Source organism: Mytilus galloprovincialis, chromosome 2 (genome assembly GCF_965363235.1).
Source record: "Mytilus galloprovincialis chromosome 2, xbMytGall1.hap1.1, whole genome shotgun sequence".
In the NCBI taxonomy this organism is placed as follows: domain Eukaryota; kingdom Metazoa; phylum Mollusca; class Bivalvia; order Mytilida; family Mytilidae; genus Mytilus; species Mytilus galloprovincialis.
Window position 1 is genome coordinate 42,303,033 of NC_134839.1, and position 24,321 is coordinate 42,327,353.

The 24,321-nt window shown below is 32.3% G+C and overlaps 1 protein-coding gene across 1 annotated transcript in view; it reads left to right on the forward strand.

Annotated features, from left to right (window-relative positions):
* Positions 1-1,216: 1,216 nt before the first annotated feature.
* Positions 1,217-24,321, forward strand: part of LOC143063630 (uridine phosphorylase 1-like) — a 40,563-nt gene continuing 17,458 nt past the window's right edge. Inside the window, exons 1-4 of the mRNA XM_076235876.1 lie at positions 1,217-1,341; positions 13,687-13,804; positions 19,599-19,760; positions 20,906-21,020. Of these exons, the coding sequence (XP_076091991.1) occupies positions 1,301-1,341; positions 13,687-13,804; positions 19,599-19,760; positions 20,906-21,020 (436 nt within the window). The 5' untranslated portion in view covers positions 1,217-1,300. The remainder of the gene's footprint in view (positions 1,342-13,686; positions 13,805-19,598; positions 19,761-20,905; positions 21,021-24,321) is intronic.

The window sequence follows — 24,321 nt, forward strand, 5'->3', positions numbered from 1 at the left end:
CTGGAATCAAATGCATCTTGTACTTTTTCGCCTCAAACTTCTTCCGTATTTGGACTGAATAAATCCACATGCATGTACAGTTTGTCTTTCAATTGGAATACTTACTAAACATAAATGGTATTTTGACTAATTCTTCTCACCTAATCTATTCAAAATCACTACACAAATTAATATTATTATCATTTCTTTTCGGGAGTTCCTTACACGGACTGGTTGTGCAAGCCATTACGGTAAATAAACAAAAACCATCACATCAAATTTGAAACCGATAAATATGATATCCTAAAATGTATATCGTGAGAGGCTTGGTAAACAATTTAAGTAGGAGAATTTAATAAATTTTGAGACCTGATTTAAAAAAAAAAAAAAAAAAAAAATATATTTCCTTTCCTAAAATAATTGATGCCGTTAGATCTACGACAGTTGTCAAGGATCTAAACTTCTTTATGATATTGATTTATTGTTACACTATTGCACGTCTTAATTCAGGAGGGGAGGGCGCAGAAAAGTCCTTACTCGAGTCGAATCTGTAATTTTACCAAACAAATATGTGTTGCATCAGCGTGTCAGCCTTGTAAACCTTGATTTGATTGATAGTGTTGAAAAACTAAATAAAATTGTTCGCGTTTTGCGAAAAAAAAATCTGACTCGGACAAAAACAAACATAACTCAACCCCAACACCCCCCCCCCCCTTGAAGTTAAATGGTTGCTACTTAGTCGTATTATGTAATAGTATGAGTAAGGTGAGGCGCAAAAGAAATATTCAATTGAATTAACTGTTTTAATTGATAGTGTTAATTATATATATTCAATACATTTGTCATGATTTTTTCGAGAACAAAAACTATCACAGGGATGCTCTTGATTTTTTGTTTTTTCATTATTCTTTTTTTCTCGTCTTCTATAAACAGTTTATAAACCTGTTTAAATCGAAAACGGTTTCGCGATGCATTGTCTTTGAAAACCGTTCAATCATTTTTTATCCAAACATGTTACTATAGTACAGCCACCTTTATTATTAAATATACACTTCAACTGTATTGTTTTTTAGAATTGAAATGTTTGCTTAATTCCATATTTTTATTATTTTTAGAATTGAAATGTTTGCTTAATTTTGTATTTTTAAAGGCAGCATAATTATGTCAATTGTCCAGATTGCTTAAAGCGTCTGTAATAATATCAAACATGTTATCTATTAAATCCTGGTTATAACACACGATTTTCCCTCATCGAACCTCGTGATCCTAATACAATTAGTTGCAAGCTGTTCATTCATTATTTTATCAAAACGATAACCAGATGGACATCATGACCACCGTAAACGGAAATGAACATGTTAAGTAAGTACAGTATTTGAATTTTGAAATGGTTCACTAATACATAAAACTGCAATGTATAATATAAAATATGTCTAAAGATACAAATTGTCATGTTCCACATGTTCCACTTTGAGTGGAATGAATGCATTGAGAGAAAAAGATGTTGTTTACAAAAAAAAGCACCATTTACGTAACAGTTTCTGTAAATATTATATACTATTATATTAATGTGTGAATATTTAGGGAAATTAAATTTATTCTCGGGAAACCTATTTAGACGATAGTTGAATTAATTAACTACATATCGATAGACTACAGTAATTAGAGTTTTGTAGGGTGCTTTTAGATCCCATTTAAAGAACAGAAAATAATTGACAAAAATTTTCAACAATGACCAACAATGTACTTGTATTTATCACATATATGGTAAAGGAAACAATCGGTTGGGCAGTCAAAGCCTGAGGTATCTGGTCACCTCATTTTTATTTCGCTAGTTTAATATAATTTACATAGATCATTATTTCTGAATTTTGGTTTCGTATTTTCCATTTTTTGTAATGTTTTTTTTTTCAGTTTTATAAATTGCAATTACATATTTTGAAGAGTGTGTACATATTGGTTATTTGTCTGGAAATCCGGTACACATGTTTGTTTACAATTCAAGCTTTATTAGTAAACAACACTGAGTTTGACCAATCAAATACGAGATAAAAGGCAACACCTTCGATTTATGAAAACACGTGGCTATTCGATCGATTGTGTGATTGTAAATACAATTTTTTCCATGATTTCATCATACTTCTTATCCGGCTTCAGCCAGACTGAATAGTGTATGCAGGGGCTACATACAGGGTGTTTAAACAAAGGGGGAGATGTTTATTTTTTTAACGATCGTTTTGCATAAGAAATGTCCATCTGGCGTACAAAATGTACATGGTATCTATGCTGAGTTTATTCTTAACTTAGTTTAAACAGTATTAATTAGTGTAAAATTACATGAATAAAGTATTACAATGTTATATGAAGTTAAACATTCTTATCTTCTTGAACTTTCACTAAAAATGAGACAAATTATTTTGATACTTAAAAAGTTTGTCAAATCTATGCATGAGTGTCGATGATGTCTAAGTGATAAGTCATACATTTGCATAAGAATAACAAACACACCTATAGATGTCTATGATCAACCTTAAACAAGCAGAAAACAAAACAATAACATAATGATGATTGTCAACGCCAATTAGCATTTCATTTGCGTCTCATGGAATATTATATTTCGCCAATATTTGTTTAGGTATATCTTTGTTTATGCCAATAAAAAATATATGGACAAATGATCTGGTAAAAACTTGCAAAACATAAGACGTAAATACAATACATTTTTTTTATAATTTTATTGCCATATAAATCACAAGATTTGTGACAGTAACATACACATGACAAATATAACATATAAACATTACATGAATGAAAACATAACGTGACACAAATACAAAAACAAAGCCATAGTCATATCTCATAAAACATTCTTGGCTTGGGGGGGGGGGGGGGGGGGCGGGGCGGGGCGGCACTTCAATATTTTTTTGGTAGGGATGAGCAGCTGAGAGATCCAGTACCCCACCCTTTTCATATATTTTGCTTTTCACAAATATATACCTTGTCATATTAGATCAATTAACAAACAAACAAAAAACAGACCTATAGATATATTTGCATATTTTTCATCTTCTGGTACAGTTTAGCATAGAGATTTTTTTGGTCCCGCTCATCAGGTTTATGTTCAATAATCACAACTTGCTTTTCCCGGCCAATGAATTAGTCGCATCTTATTTATAAACAGTTTCCATTTGCCCCGTTAATAACTTTCATTATGAAGAGACAATAAACTATGTTTGGTCAGATAAATTTAATACCACATGCTCCCCCCCCCCCCCCCTTCCCCCGAGATTCTTGACTTTAAAACATTACTTTGTCTAGTGTAAAATGTAATTTAATGAAAGAAAATATCCTATATTCTCATTAAATCACCAAAATATATTACTACGATGATAAAAATTAAACATTTTCAATTTAATGCAAATTTTCTGTTCGGAAAACGTTCTACCACACGTTTCCAGTATTAAATTTCTTTATTAAAAGGTTTACAGTTATCTCTATCTATAATTAACTTGGTCAAAAAGATTCAGAGGAGAGGATTTTTGGTAAAAAAAATATAAATTGCGTTGCTTATGATCCGCTATCCTTAACATAAAAATACAGTTATTAAGCTGCTCAGATTGTAATATGTTCAACAGCAATTAAAACTCTAGACGTATATATCCGAGCATCACGAGACAGCATAATGTAAAAGTTAACGGACGACGACGACTGACAACGACTACTGTCTTGAGTGATGAGAAAAGCTCTCTTGATCCTTTGGGGCCTCGGAGCTAAAAAAAAGTAAAAAAGGGTGATTTTACAGTTTTTGGACAATATGTTTAAAGTGCTTTGAGGATTTTTCATGAAACTTTGGTGACTGCTTTATATAGATTATGTTAACCTTCATTTTATTTTTTTTTTTTTTTATAAATTTTTGATATGACATTGAGAAATTATTTATAGGCTTCATAACGAGTGAGAATGGATATCGCTTATTATCAACTCGAGTTATCTAATTTCAATATAATAATAAACGAGCCTCCGGCGAGTTTATTATTACTATTGGAATAAAATAACGAGAGGAAATTAGTTACTTACTTATCTATACTTACTTATTTGAATTAAATAACGAGAGTTGATATCTTGGAAGCGATATCCCATTCTCACAAGTTGTTAAACCTATTTGTCTAAAGTATGGTCAACTATCGTTGGTCTAGTATTTTGCACATGAATTGTACATCGTCGTAACCGTTGATGGTCATCAATGACCTAACGAATAGCCAATGGAAATGTCGAACGTTATGTCGTCCAATGATGCTGATTAAGCTACTATTTTGTATCACACTCCGTGCAGTGTGATATGAGAAATGTCTACATGGTCTATGCATGCAAGAAATATATAATAAGCCACAACCATAATAGAATGACATTTTCTTTGAAAACGCGACTGGCGTATATCATGCACCCATGGCGCAGCTGTTTAATTTAAAAAAAAAACGGAGTAAGAAACCTGCTGGCATGGACAGCAGAGAAGCATCAGAAAAATGCTATATTTAAAAAAAATATTCTACTAAAAGTGGTATACCTACCCCCACAAAAAAAATCATTAATAACAAAAAAACATTCACACACTTAATCCGACCAGGTTTTATTCCCATTGACAATACAATCTAAATTAAATTTCATATATACACTCCGCCATAAGTTAAGCACCACCCATTTTTTATCAATAAGAAATTTTCAAATCCCAAAATTCAGTAATTTTGAATAAGAGTTAATCGTGTTGACATTGGTTGAATAAAATGTAAATATTGTGCAGTATAAAAAAAATAAAAGGTAGGGTTTTTTATGCTTCCTGCTGTGTGAAGGGAACTTTCAATTTTACGTTAAAAACAACAAGTTAAAATCCCTATAAAATGTTTTAATTTGTTGATCATTTTCATTAATTTCAAATAATAATACAGTTTTGAACTTTTTGGAAAACAATCCAGTATACATTTACTGTCAATAAAGGTTCATAAAGTCAATATCGTGTATAGCTTCCGCGCTTCCGGTAGAGATTCAATACAGGTCTCCTCATTCCTGGCACAAGTCGTCGTAGCCTATGCTGTGGAAATATCTACCATTCCTGTACCAAAGTGACCCTCAACTCTGGTATTGTTACACATTTTGGTTATTGGGTTCATGTCAGGTGACATGGCCGGCCAAGGTAAAGTGTCTATTGATTCCGACGTCAGGTATGCGTTGACAATTCGTGCGCGATGAGGTCTCGCATTGTCATCTTGAAAGACCAGTCTATCAGCTAACGCGTGATTGTCAAAATGAGGCGATACAATGGTGTTCAGGATGTCACCCCGGTACCTTTGTCCATTCAGGGTATCGTGAAGAACATGCATATCAAGCATACAGTCATGGGAAAAACATCCCCATACTGTTACACCGCCGCCACCGAAAGCTGTTGTACCAAGAATGTTATTGTCCCGATATGCGGTGTTTCTTTCCCTCCAAACACGTGTTCTGCCGTCGACGGGCTTCAGCAAGAAACGACTTTCATAGGACCAGTGAATTATTCTCCAGCTGCGTAAAGCCCATCGGCGATGGTTCCTAGCCCACTGTTGTCTTGCTCTACGGTGTCTTAAGATTAATTCCGGGCGCTTTATTGGCCTCCGAGCCCTAAGACGGAAACTATGCAACCTACGTATCACAGTCCGCACACTTACTCTACCCCAATAGGCCAAAGTCTACGAAGCTGGTCAGCAGACGAGAAAGATTTCAATCATGCTTGCCGGGAAAGATTTCTGTCTTCTCTGGGAGTAGTTTTACGTGGTCTGCCTACTCTAGGGCGGTCTTCAACTGACCCTGTCTGTCGATATCTCTGCACGAGCCTGATAATCACAGTGTGGTTAACACCAAAATGGACCGCTATTCTACGGCAACTTAGACCTGTATTTGCCATACCTACAACTTTCCAGAATTCAGCAATACTCAGTTTTCGTCTTGCCATCTTAAAAGTTTGATATCAATGGCTAATTCAAGTGCGAAATGCACGTGCTAAAATCATTTGTGTTTAGTCAAAAACAGTAACAAAAGTAACGCGAAAAACACACAAGACAGGTTGTTAAAACGGGTTTTGAACAATCAAAATGTAATCGATTGACATTTTACCTGTATCCAAAAGTTACCTATTGTTTACAGGTTTTAATATATAGTATTTCTTTTATAAAAAAAATAATTAAGAAAATAATTATTTCCAAATTAAATTGGGTGGTGCTTAACTTATGGTGGAGTGTATAGTTAACAATGAAATAAATAATCACTCGCACTTGTCTCAGAAAAAAAATCATATCTCTATACCTGAAAGTTAGGCTAAGGTACATAGATATAATTATTTTTACCAAGAAAAGATCCTGTGTGATTGGTGAATAAATTACAGGGAATTCAACCTCACCATAAAAACTATTATATTGTAGTGTTATCAATATATCAATAAACTCTGGTTTGTTGTTATATATAATATTAATATTAATATTTGAATAACAGTTATATATAATGTTTATCCATTTGTATAATTCGTTTTTTTCTAATAGATTTGATTTGATTTGTTGCAAAAACTTTCTTGAGATATTCTTCTGCATGCTTTTACACAAAATTTCGGTATTCTTGATTTTCTGTCTGTCTGTCTGTCTGGCCGACCAGCCGGCCGACAAAATCAGTGTTCCAGACTGTTTTTCTTCATGCTTTTTTATATTGATTTGATATTTGGTGTATTATTTAATAATGACAAGTTACAGGTCAAGTTCCATTTTCACGATTTTAGCTTATCTCCTTGTTCAGTTAAAGCCCTTTCCTTAGAATTAAATTTTTTGATGAAATACATATTAATTACTTGATTTTTGTTCAAAGGGAAATAACTCAATTTTAACTCACCTGACCTGAAAGGTCAAGTGAGCTTTTCTCATCACTTGGCGTCCGTCGTCCGTCGTCTGTCGTCCGTAAACTTTTACGAAAATCTTCTCCTCTGAAACTACTAGGCTAAATTTAACCAAACTTGGCCACAATCATCATTGGGGTATCTAGTTTAAAAAATGTGTGGCGTGACCCAACCAAGACGGCCGCCATGGCTAAAAATAGAACATAGGGGTAAAATGTAGATTTTGGCTTATAACTCTGAAACCAAAGCATTTAGAGCAAATCTGACGCGGGGTAAAATTTGTTATTAGGTCAAGATCTATTTGCCCTGAAATTTGCAGACAAATCGGACAACCGGTTGTTGGGTTGCTGCCCCAAATTAGTAATTTTAAGGAAATTTTGCAGTTTTTAGTTATTATCTTGAATATTATTATAGATAGAGATAGACTGTAAACAGCAATATTGTTCAGCAAAGTAACATCTACAAATAAGTCAACATGACCAAAAATTGTCAAGTGACCCATTAAGGAGTTATTGCCCTTTATAGTAAAATTGAGAATGGAAATGGGGAATGTGCCAAAGAGACAACAACCCGACCATAGAAAAAAACACCAACAGGTCTTCAATGTAGCGAAAAATTCCCGCACCCGGAGGCGTCCTTCCGCTGGCCCCTAAACAAATATATACTAGTTCAGTGATAATGAACGCCATACTAATTTCCAAATTGTACACAAGAAACTAAAATTAAAATAATACAAGACTAACAAAGGCCAGAGGCTCCTGACTTGAAACAGGCGCAAAAATGCGGCGGGGTTAAACATGTTTATGAGATCTCAACCCTCCCCCTATACCTCTAGCCAATGTAGAAAAGTAAACGCATAACAATACGCAAATTAAAATTCAGTTCAAGAGAAGTCCGAGTCTGATGTCAGAAGATGTAACCAAAGAAAATAAACAAAGTGACAATAATACATAAATAACAACAGACTACTAGCAGTTAACTGACATGCCAGCTCCAGACTTTAATTAAACTTACTGAAAGATTATGATTTCACCATATGAACATCAGGCACAATCCTTCCCGTTAGGGGTTTAGTATCATACCATCATAACATATATGAGAAGAACACAACCCGTGTCATGCCAACAACTGGTTTTTGAGTAAAAATGTGTTTAGTTCCAATGCAAAGACCCTATAATCAATTTTTAACCATTTTTCTAAAATTAGTATTCTTTTAAAAAATCTTCTTCTCTGAAACTACCGAGCCAAATTTAACCAAACTTGGCCACAATCATCATTGGGGTATCTAGTTTAAAAAATGTGTGGCGTGACCCTGCCAACCAACCAAGATGGCCGCCATGGCTTATTATCGAACATAGAGGTAAAATGTAGATTTTGGCTTATAACTCTGAAACCAAAGCATTTAGAGCAAATCTGACGGGGTTAAATTGTATATCACATCAAGATCTAACTGCCCTGAAATTTTCAGACAAAACAGACAAACCGTTGTTGGGTTGCTGCCCCAGAATTAGTAATTTTAAGGAAATTTTGCAGTTTTTATACGACCGCAAAAATTGAAAAAATGTTGGTCGTATATTGGTATGACGTTGACGTCGTCGTCTGCGTCGTCGTCGTCGTCCGAATACTTTTAGTTTTCCCACTCTAACTTTAGTAAAAGTGAATAGCAATCTATGAAATTTTAACACAGGTTTATGACCACAAAAGGAAGGTGGGGATTGGTTTTTGGAGTTTTGGTCCCAGCATTTTAGGAGTTAGGGGCCAAAAAGAGCCCAAATAAGCATTTTCTTGGTTTTCGCACTATAACTTTAGTTTAAGTAAATAAAAATCTATGAAATTTTGACACAAGGTTTATGACCACAAAAGGAAGGTTGGGATTGATTTTGGGAGTTTTGGTTCCACCAGTTTAGGAATTAGGGGCCAAAAAAGGGCCCAAATAAGCATTATTCTGGGTTTTCGCACAATAACTTTAGCATATTAGTAAATAGAAATCAATGAAATTTAAACATAAAGTTTATGACCACAAAAGGAAGGTTGGGATTGATTTTGGGAGTTGAGGTCCGAACAGTTTAGGAGTTAGGGGCCAAAAAGGGGCCCAAATAAGCATTTTTCTTGGTTTTCGCACCATAACTTTAGTATAAGTAAATAGAAATCTATGAAATTTAAACACAAGGTTTATGACTATAAAAGGAAGGTTGGGATTGATTTTGGGAGTTTAGGAATAAGGGGCCCAAAGGGTCCAAAATCAGGGATGATTCCACTATATAGTTTAGGCCTGAAATCGGCTAGCGGCCCCCAAAAAATATTTGTGAATATAAATTCCCAATCTATGAAAAGAAAATAAAAATCGGTATTTCCGAAAAAGTTTAGGACTTTGTCTCACTGAATACGACAATGGACCAGTTCAATTTTAAATTCATTTTAATCAAGGTAAACTTATAAAGATGACCTGTTGAAAAAATACCAAATAGATGATTTTTTCATTGGTTTATATAGCAAGCCATTTTGCTATTTCATTTAATTTCAAGATATCTTGTATAGTTTATAAGATATTATATGAAATATCTTACAGATTAAATAAGATATCTTATAAAGTTTATGAAATTTGAAATTTTTAAAATAATTTCATGAAATATAAGAGATATCTAATAGTTGATATAACATATCTTATAGATTATATAAGATATCTTATAAACTATATGAGATATCTTATTAACTATATAAGATATTTTATAAACTATAATATGTATTGTTTTTAAGATATATCTTATATGAAAGATATCTTATTAACTATATAAGATATTTTATAAACTATATGTATTGTTTATAAGATATCTTATATGAAAGATATCTTAATTACTTTAGGAGATATCTTTAAAAGTATATGATATATCTTATAAAATTTAAGTTTATAAGATATCTTATATAATTTTCTTTACAAGATATCCAATAAACTATATAAGATATCTTAGAAACTATATGAGATGTCTTATCAACTATATAAGATATCTTGTAAGTTATGAAAGATATCTTGTAAATTATAAAAGATATCTTGTAAATTAGATATTTATAAGATCTCATATACTTTCAGAGATCTCTAATAAACTTATGAGATATTTTAAATAATATATAAGATATCTCATATAATATATAAGACATCTTATGTAAATGAAACTATAGAAGATATCTTATATATTAAATGGGATATCTTATATATTACACGAGATATCTTGACATTTGATTAAATAGTAAGACAGCTTGCCATAGATTAATGTTAGCTGGTATATTATGTTTATGTATATGTAATATGCTTAGGTTACTTCGAAGTAAGGCGTTGAAGAAAAAAATATATAATAGCCTTTCAAGACGTAATAATCATTTGTACTAGTGCATCATGTGCAGTGATATTCATGTAATACCACTTCCCTGGTCCAAATCCAATAACTTTCAAGTAATCTGGTGATCATATCTATGAGGTCAGAATCATATATATCATAATCAGTAGCCCATCCATAATTATTCAAAATGTTACAACTTCTTAAATCAGTGTAGTCTTAAGAGGTTAAACAAAATTCCCAATTTGATGTTCAAGGGACACCCATTTGAAAACACCTGGAATCATCCCTGAAAATTAAATTTTGTTTGATTTTATCAAAAATTAAATAATTGGGGTCCAAAGGGTCCAAAATTAAACTTAGTTTGATTTTAACAAAAATTGAATCCTTGGGGTTCTTTGATATGCTGAATCTAAAAATGTACTTAGATTTTTGACTATTGGCCCAGTTTTCAAGTTGGTCCAAATCGGGGTCCAAAATTAAACTTTGTTTGATTTCATCAAAAATTGAATAATTAGGGTTCTTTGATATGCCGAATCTAACTGTGTATGTAGATTCTTAATTTTTGGTCCCGTTTTCAAATTGGTCTACATTAAGGTCCAAAGGGTCTAAAATTAAACTTAGTTTGATTTTAACAAAAATTGAATCCTTGGGGTTCTTTGATATGCTGAATCTAAAAATGTACTCAGATTTTTTTATTATTGGCCCAGTTTTCAAGTTAGTCCAAATCGGGGTCCAAATTAAACTTTGTTTGATTTCATTAAAAAATGAATAATTGGGGTTCTTTGATATGCCAAATCTAACTGTGTATGTAGATTCTTAATTTTTGGTCCCGTTTTCAAATTGGTCTACATTAAAGTCCAAAGGGTCCAAAATTAAACTAAGTTTGATTTTAACAAAAATTGAATTCTTGGGCTTCTTTGATATGCTGAATCTAAACATGTACTTAGATTTTTGTTTATGGGCCCAGTTTTCAAGTTGGTCAAAATCAGGATCCAAAATTATCATATTAAGTATTGTGCAATAGCAAGAAATTTTCAATTGCACAGTATTCAGCAATAGCAAGAAATCTTCAATTGCACAGTATTGTGCAATAGCAAGAAATTTTCAATTGCACAGTATTGCGCAATAGCAAGAAATCTTCAATTGGACAGTATTGTGCAATGGCAAGTATTTTCAATTGCACAGTATTGAGCAATAGCAAGAAATATCTAATTGCACAATATTGCGCAACAGCAAGACATTTTCAATTGGAGTTATCTTTCTTTGTGCAGAATAGTATATATACAATGTATATTCACTTTTACTACCAACTGATAAATTAAAACAATCTTTACCATTCAGTGATAACAAGCACTTTTTTTACATTTTAATATTTTATGATGTATTTAAATGAGTAGTTATTGTTAGGGGTAATTAGAAATTTGAATTGAGATCAGTTTTGGAATAAGGGAAAGGGGGATGTGAAAAAAAAAGGGGGGGGGGCAATTTTTCTCATTTAAGATTTCATAAATAAAAAGAAAATTTCTTCAAACATTTTTTTGAGAGGATTAATATTCAACAGCATAGTGAATTGCTCAAAGGCAAAACAAAAAGTGTCAGAAACCTATGCTTTGTCAACTATTTAATCACAATCCAAATTTAGAACTGAATCCAGCTTGAATGTTGTGTCCATACTTGCCCCAACCGTCCAGGGTTCAACCTCTGTGGTCGTATAAAGCTGCGCCCTGTGGAGCATCTGGTTGGTTATTATCTTGAATATTATTATAGATACAGATAAACTGTAAACAGCAATAATGTTCAGCAAAATAAGATCTACAAATAAGTCAACATGACCAAAATTGTCAGTTAAGGAGTTATTGCCCTTTATAGTAATTTTTTTTAACAATTTTTGTAAATTTTTGTAAATTTTTAGAAAATATTTTCCACTGTAATTACTGTGCCAAGTTATAGATAGAGATAATTGTAGCAACAAGAATGTTCAGTAAAGTAAGATTTACAAACACATCACGATCACCAAAACACAATTTTGTCATGAATTTATCTGTGTCCATTGTTATCTTATCTTATCTTATCTTAATATGCACCAAGGTGAGCGACACAGGCTCTTGAGAGCCTCTAGTTTAACTTTCTCTAGAATTAAATTTTTTAATTATTAAATTTCTGTTCAAATGGAAATAATAAATTTTTAAAAAAGATATGTGAAAGATATTGTATAAAGATAAATGCCATTTTGATTTTCCCCCCTTTTCTTTAGTAAATTGTTTGAAGAATAAAGTGGTAGGTTTGTTTGTTATTTTATGTAGTGTACATCATGTACATAATGACAAGTTATAGATCAAGACACAATTTCTTTCCATTACAATGATTTTTAACCGGTAGTGAACTATGTAATGCCATGCAATACTCACAGAATGCTTGTTAATAAATACATTTCTCATGACAAAACATTTTCATATCAATTACCTAAATGAATGTTCTTAAAAATTATTTTCATTAATAGTTATTGATGAAATCATAATATAACAAGCGACAAGGAATGTTATTTTGCTCAAGTTATTTGGCACTCGATAATAACCGCGTAATTATACGAATTACTCGGTTATCAGTCAAAAACGCAAGTCACATGGGTAAAAATGGCTCTCAGCAACAACAAAAAACACCGGATTGCCTCACGATCATCCGCTGTAAACATTGGTGTTTGAATATAAATACCCATAAAAATAGGGTAATTGTATTTAACCAGGCAGGTTTGCATATATATCAAACATAAATTTTATTTCGATGTCATCACACATTTATTATGCTTAACCCTTAAGAATACATTTTAGTGCAATAATAAGGCTTATTGCGGGACAAAACATGTATAAAAAGATGAAAAGCCCAATTGAATTATCTTGTTTTCTTTTTGTCATTATCATTCAATAAGAAAGAACAACAAGCATTAGCCTTTCAAAAAGGGCTAGTCGACTCTTAGCTGATGAAATGGAAAGTGCTCTCGCTTTGTAGATTAATTCATTTACTAGAATAGCGACGTGCATCAATCAACAAATTTTACCACACACGTGAGGTCACACGTTATGAAGTAGTATATATATCGTTTAACGTTGTTGTTTACGAAACTCCAGAAGATTCGGCTATTTATAGATAAAAGTTACCTGTGTACCAATATCATGAATGTGCATGATTAATGACCAGGCAAAATCTAATTGCTAAAATAGAGAGGACAAATCCGATACTCTACGGGATTGAAGGACATTTACTAGGTTTGGATTGTCCTAACCAATCAATAAACTTTGATTATTCACGTCTCGTAATATCTTCCAATCAGGTAGCAAGAAAAATTCACGCACTAACTGTCCATCGTTCAATTCTTATTATCGACTCCTAGGAGTCGATAAAATAAGAAAGAAAAATGATACGGTAAGGAAAAGTACATAATACGTATTTACCTTATTTTTTCAGACACGGACTAGTCCCAATGAAAAACAGCAAACTTTTGCAGTTGAAAGTCGATCATCTATATCATATTGCTCTTGACACGGAACAACATGACCTGCAAACAATGTTTGGTGATGTTAAGGTATAGATAGTTTTCACTAAAAGAACTACTTTTTGAAGAAAAAGATTGATGTCAAGCCATTGCTCACATATTCCACCCGTTCACAACTGTATGCTCCAAGGTTCAGTTTGGCTTACAGGGATTATTGAATACATAAATAAAAAAACGATGTTCAGGTTTTAAGATTGGATTGTGATTTTCTATGTTCTGATGACACATTTTATCTATAATAAGTACAAAATGTATGCCATAAGATAATAGAACGGTGACTAGTAAAGTAAATTCAAAAGTTTAATGGAACGAAATACCTAACGGCCTTTGACTAAGGCATGTTATAGAGTGCAAAAGTGGTGCAGATTTTTGAAAACTGCGGTTAAAGTCAAATGAGGTGATTTTCAAAAATCGCAACTTTTGGATATTTTGCACAACTTCTTGGTATCCCTCATGCTAACTGAGATTTTTTTACTATGTAAGCATGCTCTTGGAATGCTCCACGAACTCGGCTTGTCATATTTATGACTGTCACTGATAGCCAGATATTAATGATGTATAACTTCGCTTCCAACATGGAAGAAAATGGAAAAAACAAACTTTAATTATGGAAATTATCGATTTGATATTTAGCTATGCAACATATTATGTTTGTTTTAACATACAATCCAGCCTTTACTAACCTTTCACGTTTGATCCATGCCAATTGGCAGAGTATTAACAAAACCAAAAATTATCCAAAATCTTTCCCAAACCTAATGTTTTAGCTTTTTGCAGACCAGCAAGTCTAAAAACCTTATTTGTGAGAGATGACTCTAACAAAAGCTGTTTAACTGCGGGATGGTACAAGTCGTGTGGTAACAGACGATGTCTGACTTGCCAACAAATACTGAATACTCAAATATTTACTTGTCACTCCACTAGCTCTGTGTACACTGTAACTTGCAAAACCCAGAATGTTGTATACCTTCTTCAGTGTTGATGTGTCATGCAGTATGTTGGCGAGACAGAACAACCGTTCAACAAATACATGAATGGTCATCGAAGTGACTTCACCTATAGTTCAGACAATCGTCGGCTCGGAGACAAACCGGCTAAAACATTTTGGTCTACCAATTTAATATAATAGCAAAGATATAAGATAGATACATCACATTCATTTTGTGTATGTGATCTTAATGTCATGTTTTATGCACATTTCACCAAAAAATGTACCTCTTTAGTTTTTATCCTTAACTTTTAAAAAGAGTATAATAAATTTTTGAAGAAGTCTCGCTCTTTACTCGGTAGTCTTCAGCGATAACATTCATTATAGTTGACCGTTTTGCAACGATGGACCATTTTTTCTATAAATACTCAATACTATTTAAAAAGTAAGTAAACAATTTCAAAAAAAGTAATTTGTAGATTACTGAGGTAGATTATATTTACAAATTATTGTGAAACCACTGATTCAAAGGACAAGGTTCACTTATTGCCCAAAATGGCATTAAATATACTTTATACCATAAAACTCCAAAAAGTTCTCAATTTGGTTCGTAAATGGGTCTGTTTCAAAAGTCTTAATGCTCAATAAATCAGTTCTTTTCATAAAAGTACATTTTATGTTCCAAATTAAGCCCATTTTGAACATTTTGTCAAAATGTGATGATTTTGGGCAATTTTCAGACCTGAAAGCTTTAGGAATAAAGATTTGACCGCCACCTACGATCCAAAATGTTTTGTAACTAAAAGAATCCAAATCTGATATATAATTCATCAATATAAAAACTTTTGGATCTTGGATGCATCCAAGGTTAATTATGCCAAAAACAATTAAAGTTTTGGACAAAACAGACCTAAAATACAAATAATGTATAATCAACCTATAGCTGTACAATGTAACCTATGAGAATGAAACAAGAGTATAAATCTCAATAACCGAAAATTATACCATAGTTATCTTTGGTATAATTTTCACAATTATACCATGGTTTTGTTGTGTATGATTTTCGGAAAGAAAAATAAAGATGGCAAGACCTGAACGAGGCTGCCTGATTATTTTAAGTGACATATGAACAACAGAGTCAGTGTGGGGCCACTAAGCTAAACTGCCCGCTTTGCACCAGCCAATATAAATGAATGCCTAGGGTGGGAATCGAACCCACATACACCAACTCCGTTGTCCCTATATGTTTAAATGTATAAAAAATTGTCAGAACAAATTTAAAAAAAATGTATAAACAATGATTAATGTGTTGAAATTTAATTATCAAATTATACATGAAAATACAAGTTGATTTTCGGTGATGCAGATGTCTACTTAGATTGTAGTCCCATAGGCTCCACTGTACAGTTACATGAATATACAGCGTAAAGGGGTTTCAAATTGCCGAGGCAGATTTTTTTAGGGAAGGCACGTCCTTTTCAAGGAGCTTCATGTATGGTAAATGTGTAGTCCTTTTTTTATATAGTTTTACCCCAAATGTTGACTTGCTAGACCCCTCCACTTTAAAAATCCTAGATTCTCATCCGATTTGATATAAATCTAAACTGTTAACGAGGTTGCTGAAGTACATTTTTGTAATAACAATTATGTTTGAGAATTAAAAATAGATAGGTTCCTTTAAATGTAGCCGATTCAAGTAAATTGAGTAACATTATGTCCACATAAGTTTCAGATTCAATATTTAAACCCACATTGACAGAAACAAGTGCCTGTGTACCGACTATGCCACTATCTAGTCCAAATAATTATGACGTCTGTGACGAAGTAAGGCGTCAAAGAAAAAAATTATAATAGCCTTTCAAGACGTCATAATTATTTGGACTAGCCGAAGTAAGGCGTCAAAGAAAAAAATTATAATAGCCTTTCAAGACGTCATAATTATTTGGACTAGCCAAGTAAGGCGTCAAAGAAAAAAATTATAATAGCCTTTCAAGACGTCATAATTATTTGGACTAGCCGAAGTAAGGCGTCAAAGAAAAAAATTATAATAGCCTTTCAAGACGTCATAATTATTTGGACTAGCCGAAGTAAGGCGTCAAAGAAAAAAATTATAATAGCCTTTCAAGACGTCATAATTATTTGGACTAGCCACTATCATGCATTGTCAGGTATTCCTAGAGGATTGATTTTATTATATGTTGTTCCTATGGCTATTATCTACAAAAGGGTGTCTCAGATTTCAGATAGAATGTATAGAACAAATTTTACACCTAATTAAACATTATCTTCTTTTATGTGGTTAGAATGTTCACACTAATTAGAGATTTATGAGAGAATGAAATACCGTAGGGACAATTTGAGACACCCTTTTGAAGCCCATGGTGTGTTGATTAAGATTTCGTTAAAACTTTCTGTATAGTTAAAGAGATGAAAGAGCTAAATTCGTTCAAGTGAACTGACCGAGATTTTGCCACTAATTACATAATAATTGATTACATAATGATTTAATATTTTGTATGCATTTATAAGAAAGTTACAGCATTTTAAAGGTTAGGGATTGGAAGTAAAAAAATCTTTGTTTTGCGCATTGTAGTTGTTAACAATATTTATAATATTGTTGACAGCTGACCTTAATTTAGACATCTCAAAAGGCTAGTACAAGAAATAAATCATATATTTTATTTCGCCCGACATAATAATGCATATATTATGTGGGGTTAAACAAAGGGAATTGTTTAATAATGCATTAAGTTGAATATCATACGAAATGATCCAGTATCACGAAACACATTTTTCAGGAGAAAAAAGAGTTATAGTTCAAGTTGTCTTTAAAAACAACCTAATATGTTTTAGTGGACAAAACCATAAGTCTCCCCTCCATTTAAAACTTTTTCCGTTAAAGGAAGGATTTAGGGGTTTAATTATGAACATTTGTTTATATATTTGAACAATTATGTTATGATATGAGAGGGTCGATGTAAGTCTTCAAGAAACAAAACCGTTAGTGCATTGTAAAGGTTATATGTGGTTATTAGGTCTTTCCACTTTTCTCTGGAAAGACATATAGTATTTGTTCTGATTATTATTTTTCTTCTTCCTCAAAAACCCTTTTCTTGCGGTATAAAGTTGTTTATTATCATGATTATATTGAACAGTTATTGCGCTTTTTAAACTCATCTTGTTAAGCCGAAGACTTTTTTTATTGTGAGAGTTATCTCCCCCAAACACTGTTTTTTCTTGTTAGTGTATCTCCTACGTAACCAAAACAGATAACAAATTTTTTTTTTAATTTTTGTTCGTTATATCGTCAGGAATTTTGGGGTGATTTAAATCGAAGCGATCTTGTGAAATATTTAAGGAATATTTATATGAATGTAACTCATGAACCGTAAGTGAAAGAAAGTTAGGGTATCTTGATTTGAGGTCTTAATTAAAAAAAGAAAAAAAATAACTGAAAGGTTAAGGTCAAACTTTAAGGTCAAGGTCATATTCTAAATCAAGTTTTTGGTTTATTCTCAAATCTTTTTAGAAGCATAAAAGATACTGACAACATGTTCTATTAAATTGTCATTTGTGACACGGCGTAGTTCACAAATTTTGATTGAAAGAATGTGTAGACATTAAATAGGAGTTTTGCCCCTCTTATAAAGTGTTGAGAATTGTGTGTAAAATGATATAACTCATTAACCATGCATATAACAGATATATATTATGGTCTTTTTGATTTGAGGTTCTTGGTTTATGACCTTGAAATTGATGTCAAGTTCATACGTAAATTTGATGTTCTATATTTTAACCTTTGCTTAAAATTCATTTTTATGCATCATATAGCCATAGGACTTATGCATTAGTTTGAAAACCATATGACCTTGAAAAATCAAACCAGAAGTGACCCTGTTTAAACCGGAAGTAGCTATGTTTTGTACTTATTTTCATGTAAAATTATATAGAACTATATTTTTTTTGAAAGCAAAAACAAATACCTAACTTATTTCAAACAAAATTGATTAGAAACCGTATATTTTTAAAATCCGCAATCATTTGATACTAGAACTTACATTTTAAACCAACTTTTGATATTTTGATATCAAAATATATCGTTAGAGGTGGAAATACCTTCAATTGTTGCCTGAATTCTTATCAAACTTCTTAAATTAAAAAAAAAATAATTTTGAAGTCAAAATTTTAGCTGAATGAAAACAACCGTTTGCATAATTTGGGTCGGAGCTCTTAGTTTTATTCCATTTTTTTCTCTGTTTTCTTGGCGTAAGAATGTTTTCTGCAGCCCTGGATGTTTGAATATTTATGACGGATTCAATAATATTCTCGTATATATTACAAGTAAGCCCCAGAGATAGTAATGATAAACAACGTTTGCCTTCTCCGTAGCTGAAAATGTCGGAGCCCCGCTTGACAGTCTCCCAATGGTATAACAGTTTAATATTGTATTAGCATATTTATTATCGACTTTTAGTTGTTTTTATTTCGACTTATGACATCGTAACTGTTAGGTCTATCCTGATACCATCATAAGACACCTACTTCTCTATCCCAACTTTAGGACCAAATTTATGACATATATTATTTTAGGAGAACTTCGTTAACCTGACTTAGGACTAAGATGTGCCCTAAGACCATCCAAAGACACGTCCTAGTTCTAGCACAGCTTCGCTGACACTGCACATGATTATTTGTTCACATATGTAATTAGTTTAAAAACGTACTTTGGATTTTTTCAATTTTTATGTGTCGTAATTGAGAATCCAAGTCTAAAATATTAACATGATATCAAGCACGTACATGCTTTTGCTTTATCTGAAGAAAATAACGCGTGGTGAATAAAAATCAACATTAAAAAGTGATTCAAATTAGTTTCAACACCCATTTTTATTACAGTTTGTTTGCTTTGGTGGACAGGTTTCTCGTATGGAAAGGTTTACAAGTTTTGTTATTCAGGAATTAGGATTACAGCCGGGCACGGGCGATACACCTACAAATTATGCAGCTGGGACTGATCGATATGCCCTTTACAAAGCTGGACCGGTTCTGGCTGTCAGCGTAAGTATAGTGTATTTACATAAATTAAACAATAAACAATTGAACAATAAACGGTTTTACCGATCTCTTGCAAGATCAAATCCAATTTACCGTAAGCCTTTCCCGGTCAGTTGTTGCATTTAGTGATATCACGAATATAAAACGTATAAAAACTGATGAGAAGATGTTCGCTAACTTCAATTTAAAGTCATGCCCATGCATTTACGACGTACGTTATTTTTTGTTGTAAAAGTAAACTCATCATAGATACCAGGATTGAAATTTTGGTTTTGCGCCAGACGCTATAAAGATTGATTTAATAACTTGTTCAGACGAGTGATTGTCTATTTATTTTTTTCAATTCAATTCAAATCTTTATTGCCATAAAACTACATATTTATAGTATGTAACACAACATAACAAAATGAAAATAAAAAATAACAACAAGATCATTAATATACACAATAAAAGTAAATATTTTAAGAGTCCCCTGTCCTCAGTTCAATAGACTGTTCCTAGCTTAATTACCTGAATTTGTGAAATTGGGTTGAGTATATATGTTATTTTATCTATGTCATTTAAATTTATAAAGTGGATATTCTCATTTATCAGAAAATCAAAATAAACTTTTCTATTATTAAGGTTTCTATTACAATATAAAAAGAAATGAATTTCATCTTCAATTTGTTTACAGTTTTTGCATAATCTTTCTTCTCTTGGTTTAATAAACAGTTAAAATAAAAAGGTCGTGACATTTCTACAATTTATGTGCAGAGCGGCCATAATTGAAGAAAAGAAAATCATTTGCAATATAGTACATGACATATGTACTAGAACATGTCTTTAAAGCTAAACAATTTATTAGAAAAATGATCTGGGATGACACTATACTCCAAAACGTAAACTTAAGTTTGCGTTTTATGGAAATGTTTTTGTCATTTCGAATCTTTCTCATTTGCTGCACATCAAAGTCCGAAATCGACCAATTCTAGCTTGCTAGCACAAATAATATGATCTATTATATAGTTACATTTCTTACGCTTAGTCATTACATTTTACAGATGCCATTGAAATAGAAACTCTACAAGGTGGATACGTAGCAGTGTTAAAATAAGTATGTTTGATCGAATTTGTAGTTGTTCTATATTAGGAAGATTTATTTTCAGCATGGAATTGGAATCCCTTCCTTATCGGTGGTATTCAATGAAATATTAAAGCTTGTACATTATGCTAAATGTACTGATGTCACATTCTTTAGAATAGGAACTTGTGGCGGAGTAGGTAAGTATACTATGTGGAGTAGATTTGTGTTTTATTTGAAATTTAAACTTTACAATATGCTGAATCTAATAAGCTGAATCTAATAATGTTTTTAGAGTTCGGATTTTCGGTTCAATTTTCAAATTCAATTTTGTCCACATCAGGGTCCAAAATTAATCTTTTTTTTTTTATTTCAACAAAAATTGTATACATGACTTTGTACTCGGGGTTTTTGTTATCCTGAATTGCTTATATATTAGGCATTTTTTGGTTCAAAAATTATATTTAGATATTTAGATTGAATTAGATAGTGAAAGCTTGTGTAGTTGTATTTTATTTGCGAAAGAATACTATTATAAATGGAAACAATGATAATGTTATTACACTGTCCCCTCTCCGCACAACGCATTGCGGGTGATATAGAAACGCTGGGCGTTCGTCTGTTCGTCAGTATGCCAGGGCTTGTTTTAGCACTCACACGTGTACAATTCTAGCCAGATTTTATAAAACCTATATCATTGGTTTATATCAGCAATGTATTTGACAAGTTCGAACATCAGTGATTATCATTTATTTTTAAAAGTTACAATGTATGTCCCTAAGAAACATTAGTATATGGGAAATTACATTGTTTCCTATCTCGTGTGTACAACATTTTATGAAACTTAAATCATAAGTTTAAACTAGTAATGTCTTTGCCAAGTCTGAAAATCAATGACGATCAATAATTTCGAAAAGAGGTAAGCCGCTTGGAAATATTGATTATATCATGGAAAATTGCATTGTGCTAGCGTTCTCACGTGTACAATAACTGACCGAATTTGATGAAACTTTAAGTTATATTTATATCAGCACGTCCTTAAATAAGTGTTAAACAAATCTATTAATGAGACATGCCCTTGGGAATCTATAATACTAAAATTACGAGGTCCAATTTGTCAGCCGTCATCACGTAAAAACGATGAATCAAAGAATTCAACTTTATATATAACTGATATAGTACAATGGTGTTGATTAAAAATTACACCACTCTAGGCCCATTTGTTTTCCACGTAATTAATATTGCCAATAATTATGAAGTTCTGGATCGAGTCCGACACCGATACCAATAGTATATTCACCTGTTACCTATTACCTTATCTGTACGTTCCGCATCAGACAGGCGCACCACCTAACAGTGTATTTAGAATTTTGCTGTATACTGTTATTACCAATAATTGATAGGTTCCAGGTCGACGGGTTCAAACAGAAAGATTTTGAAAGCAGAGAAAACTGTGCACCTTATACATGTTATAATCGGCATGACTTTATCAGATGACAATACCAATACTAAAATAAGGCATACGCATAGTTATATATCAGTCACGGACCAGCGATATCACGGGTGTGTTCTAGTATGTATTATAATCGAAATCACATGGCATTAATTTTTGCTCTGTATATTAAAAAGAAGATGTGGAATGATTGCCAATGACACAACTCTCCAAAAGAGACCAAATGACATACAAAAATAAACAACTATAGGTCACTGTATGGCCTTCAGTAACAAACAAAGCCCATACAGCATAGTCCGCTATAAAATGACAAATGTAAAACAATTCAAACGAGAAAAACTAACGGCTAAATTAATGTACAAAATAATAAACTAAAATCAAATATGTAACGCAGCAACAAACGACAACTACTGAATTACAAGAGCCTTATTTGGGACAGCACATACAGAATGTTACGGTGTTAAACATGTAAGTGGGCGCCCCTAACCCGAAACAGTGACGCAACAGTTCAAAAATAAGAATCAATTGAAGCCTTCATTTCTCTACGATATTATTTTAATATATGCAAGGTATTTTGTTTACATTAGGAGTTACCTCCTTTACAATATTTTAGCTAATCATTTATGTCATATGTGATATATCCAAAAAAGAAGCTGTCAATTTATTTTCAAATGTTACTAAGAATACTTTTTCTGATCCAGATATATAAATTTTTAGTGATTATTGTTCATGCATTGTTCTATTTAGCTCACCGGACCTGAGAGGTCGGGGTCCGCTCGACAGTCCGACAGTTCTATAGTCCGACGGTTTAATAGTCCGACAGTTCTATAGTCCGACGGTCCTATAGTCCGACATATATACAACCAGATATGATATAGACTAATCACAGACACAAGACCACGGGTGTCATTCGGTTTAACAAGAGAAATTATCGTGAAAGAATATCTAACGGTGGTCAAGTATTGCGAGACGATCGTGAAAGCTCTGGTACCGGATCGTGAAAGACATTTAATCGAGGAGACATATGAAAGGTCATTAAATAATCTAATTTGATTAATTACACAGACAATTTTACAACAAAATAAAACTGTTTGTCAAAATGGTTCAACATCATGATCAGTATGTGAGAAAATCAAGTTTTAAAAGTACATAGTTTTTACAAAGCAACAAAAGGCAGATTGCTTCTCGACATTTCAATGACATAAAAATGTAAACAAACATGATTTTTTCCTAATTTGAATAAAATAAACGACTTTTCTCCAAATAAGGGCATTCCATTTGAATGAATCAAATAGTTCTCATAGTTATTTTGTATCAACATAATCTAAAACTTGTTAAAAAAAGAAATATTTACACAAAATTGATTTTTCGGATCGTGAAAGATCAAGTACCGCATTTTGGGGAAAGACGGCTTGAAGCCGTCAATCCCCTATGTGGTTGGCCAGACTGACAAGCCTTCACGTCAATCATTTTGTTTTTATAGCTTGGAAAACCCCCAATTTTTTTTTACTGAGATTGATGAGAAGGACACACAAAAATGAATAGATTGAATTTAAACACTTTGCACACATTTCCCTTCTGTTTCTTGTGAAATTGTCGTATTTTGAGGTCTCCTTAACACTATTTACGTTTCTTTTACAATCCGGAAAACTCTATATTTAGAAATGTTCTAAATATATCCAACCTATATTGTAATGACGTCAGTGTTGGAATGTCCCACTAAGAAGAAGCAGGGATATCCTTTACTGATTATTAAAATCCTTCTCAGAATTCGTGCACTAATTTAAAATCGGTATTTGTTTAAACGTAATTGTTTGCTGTAGATGACTCAAACATCAACATGATGCAATGATTTAATTTCTAGTTCTTTCTGTAAAGTCTGTTTTGATAATCTTCCTCCAATACAGGAGCACCTCAATTGATGAGTAATTAACCACTAAAATGTACCAACATAATCATTGTAATGGTGAAAAATAAAAGAAATTAAAAATGTTTCATTTTGTAGTTTTAACTTCACACAGCCTATATCAATCATTTTGGTTTTTAGA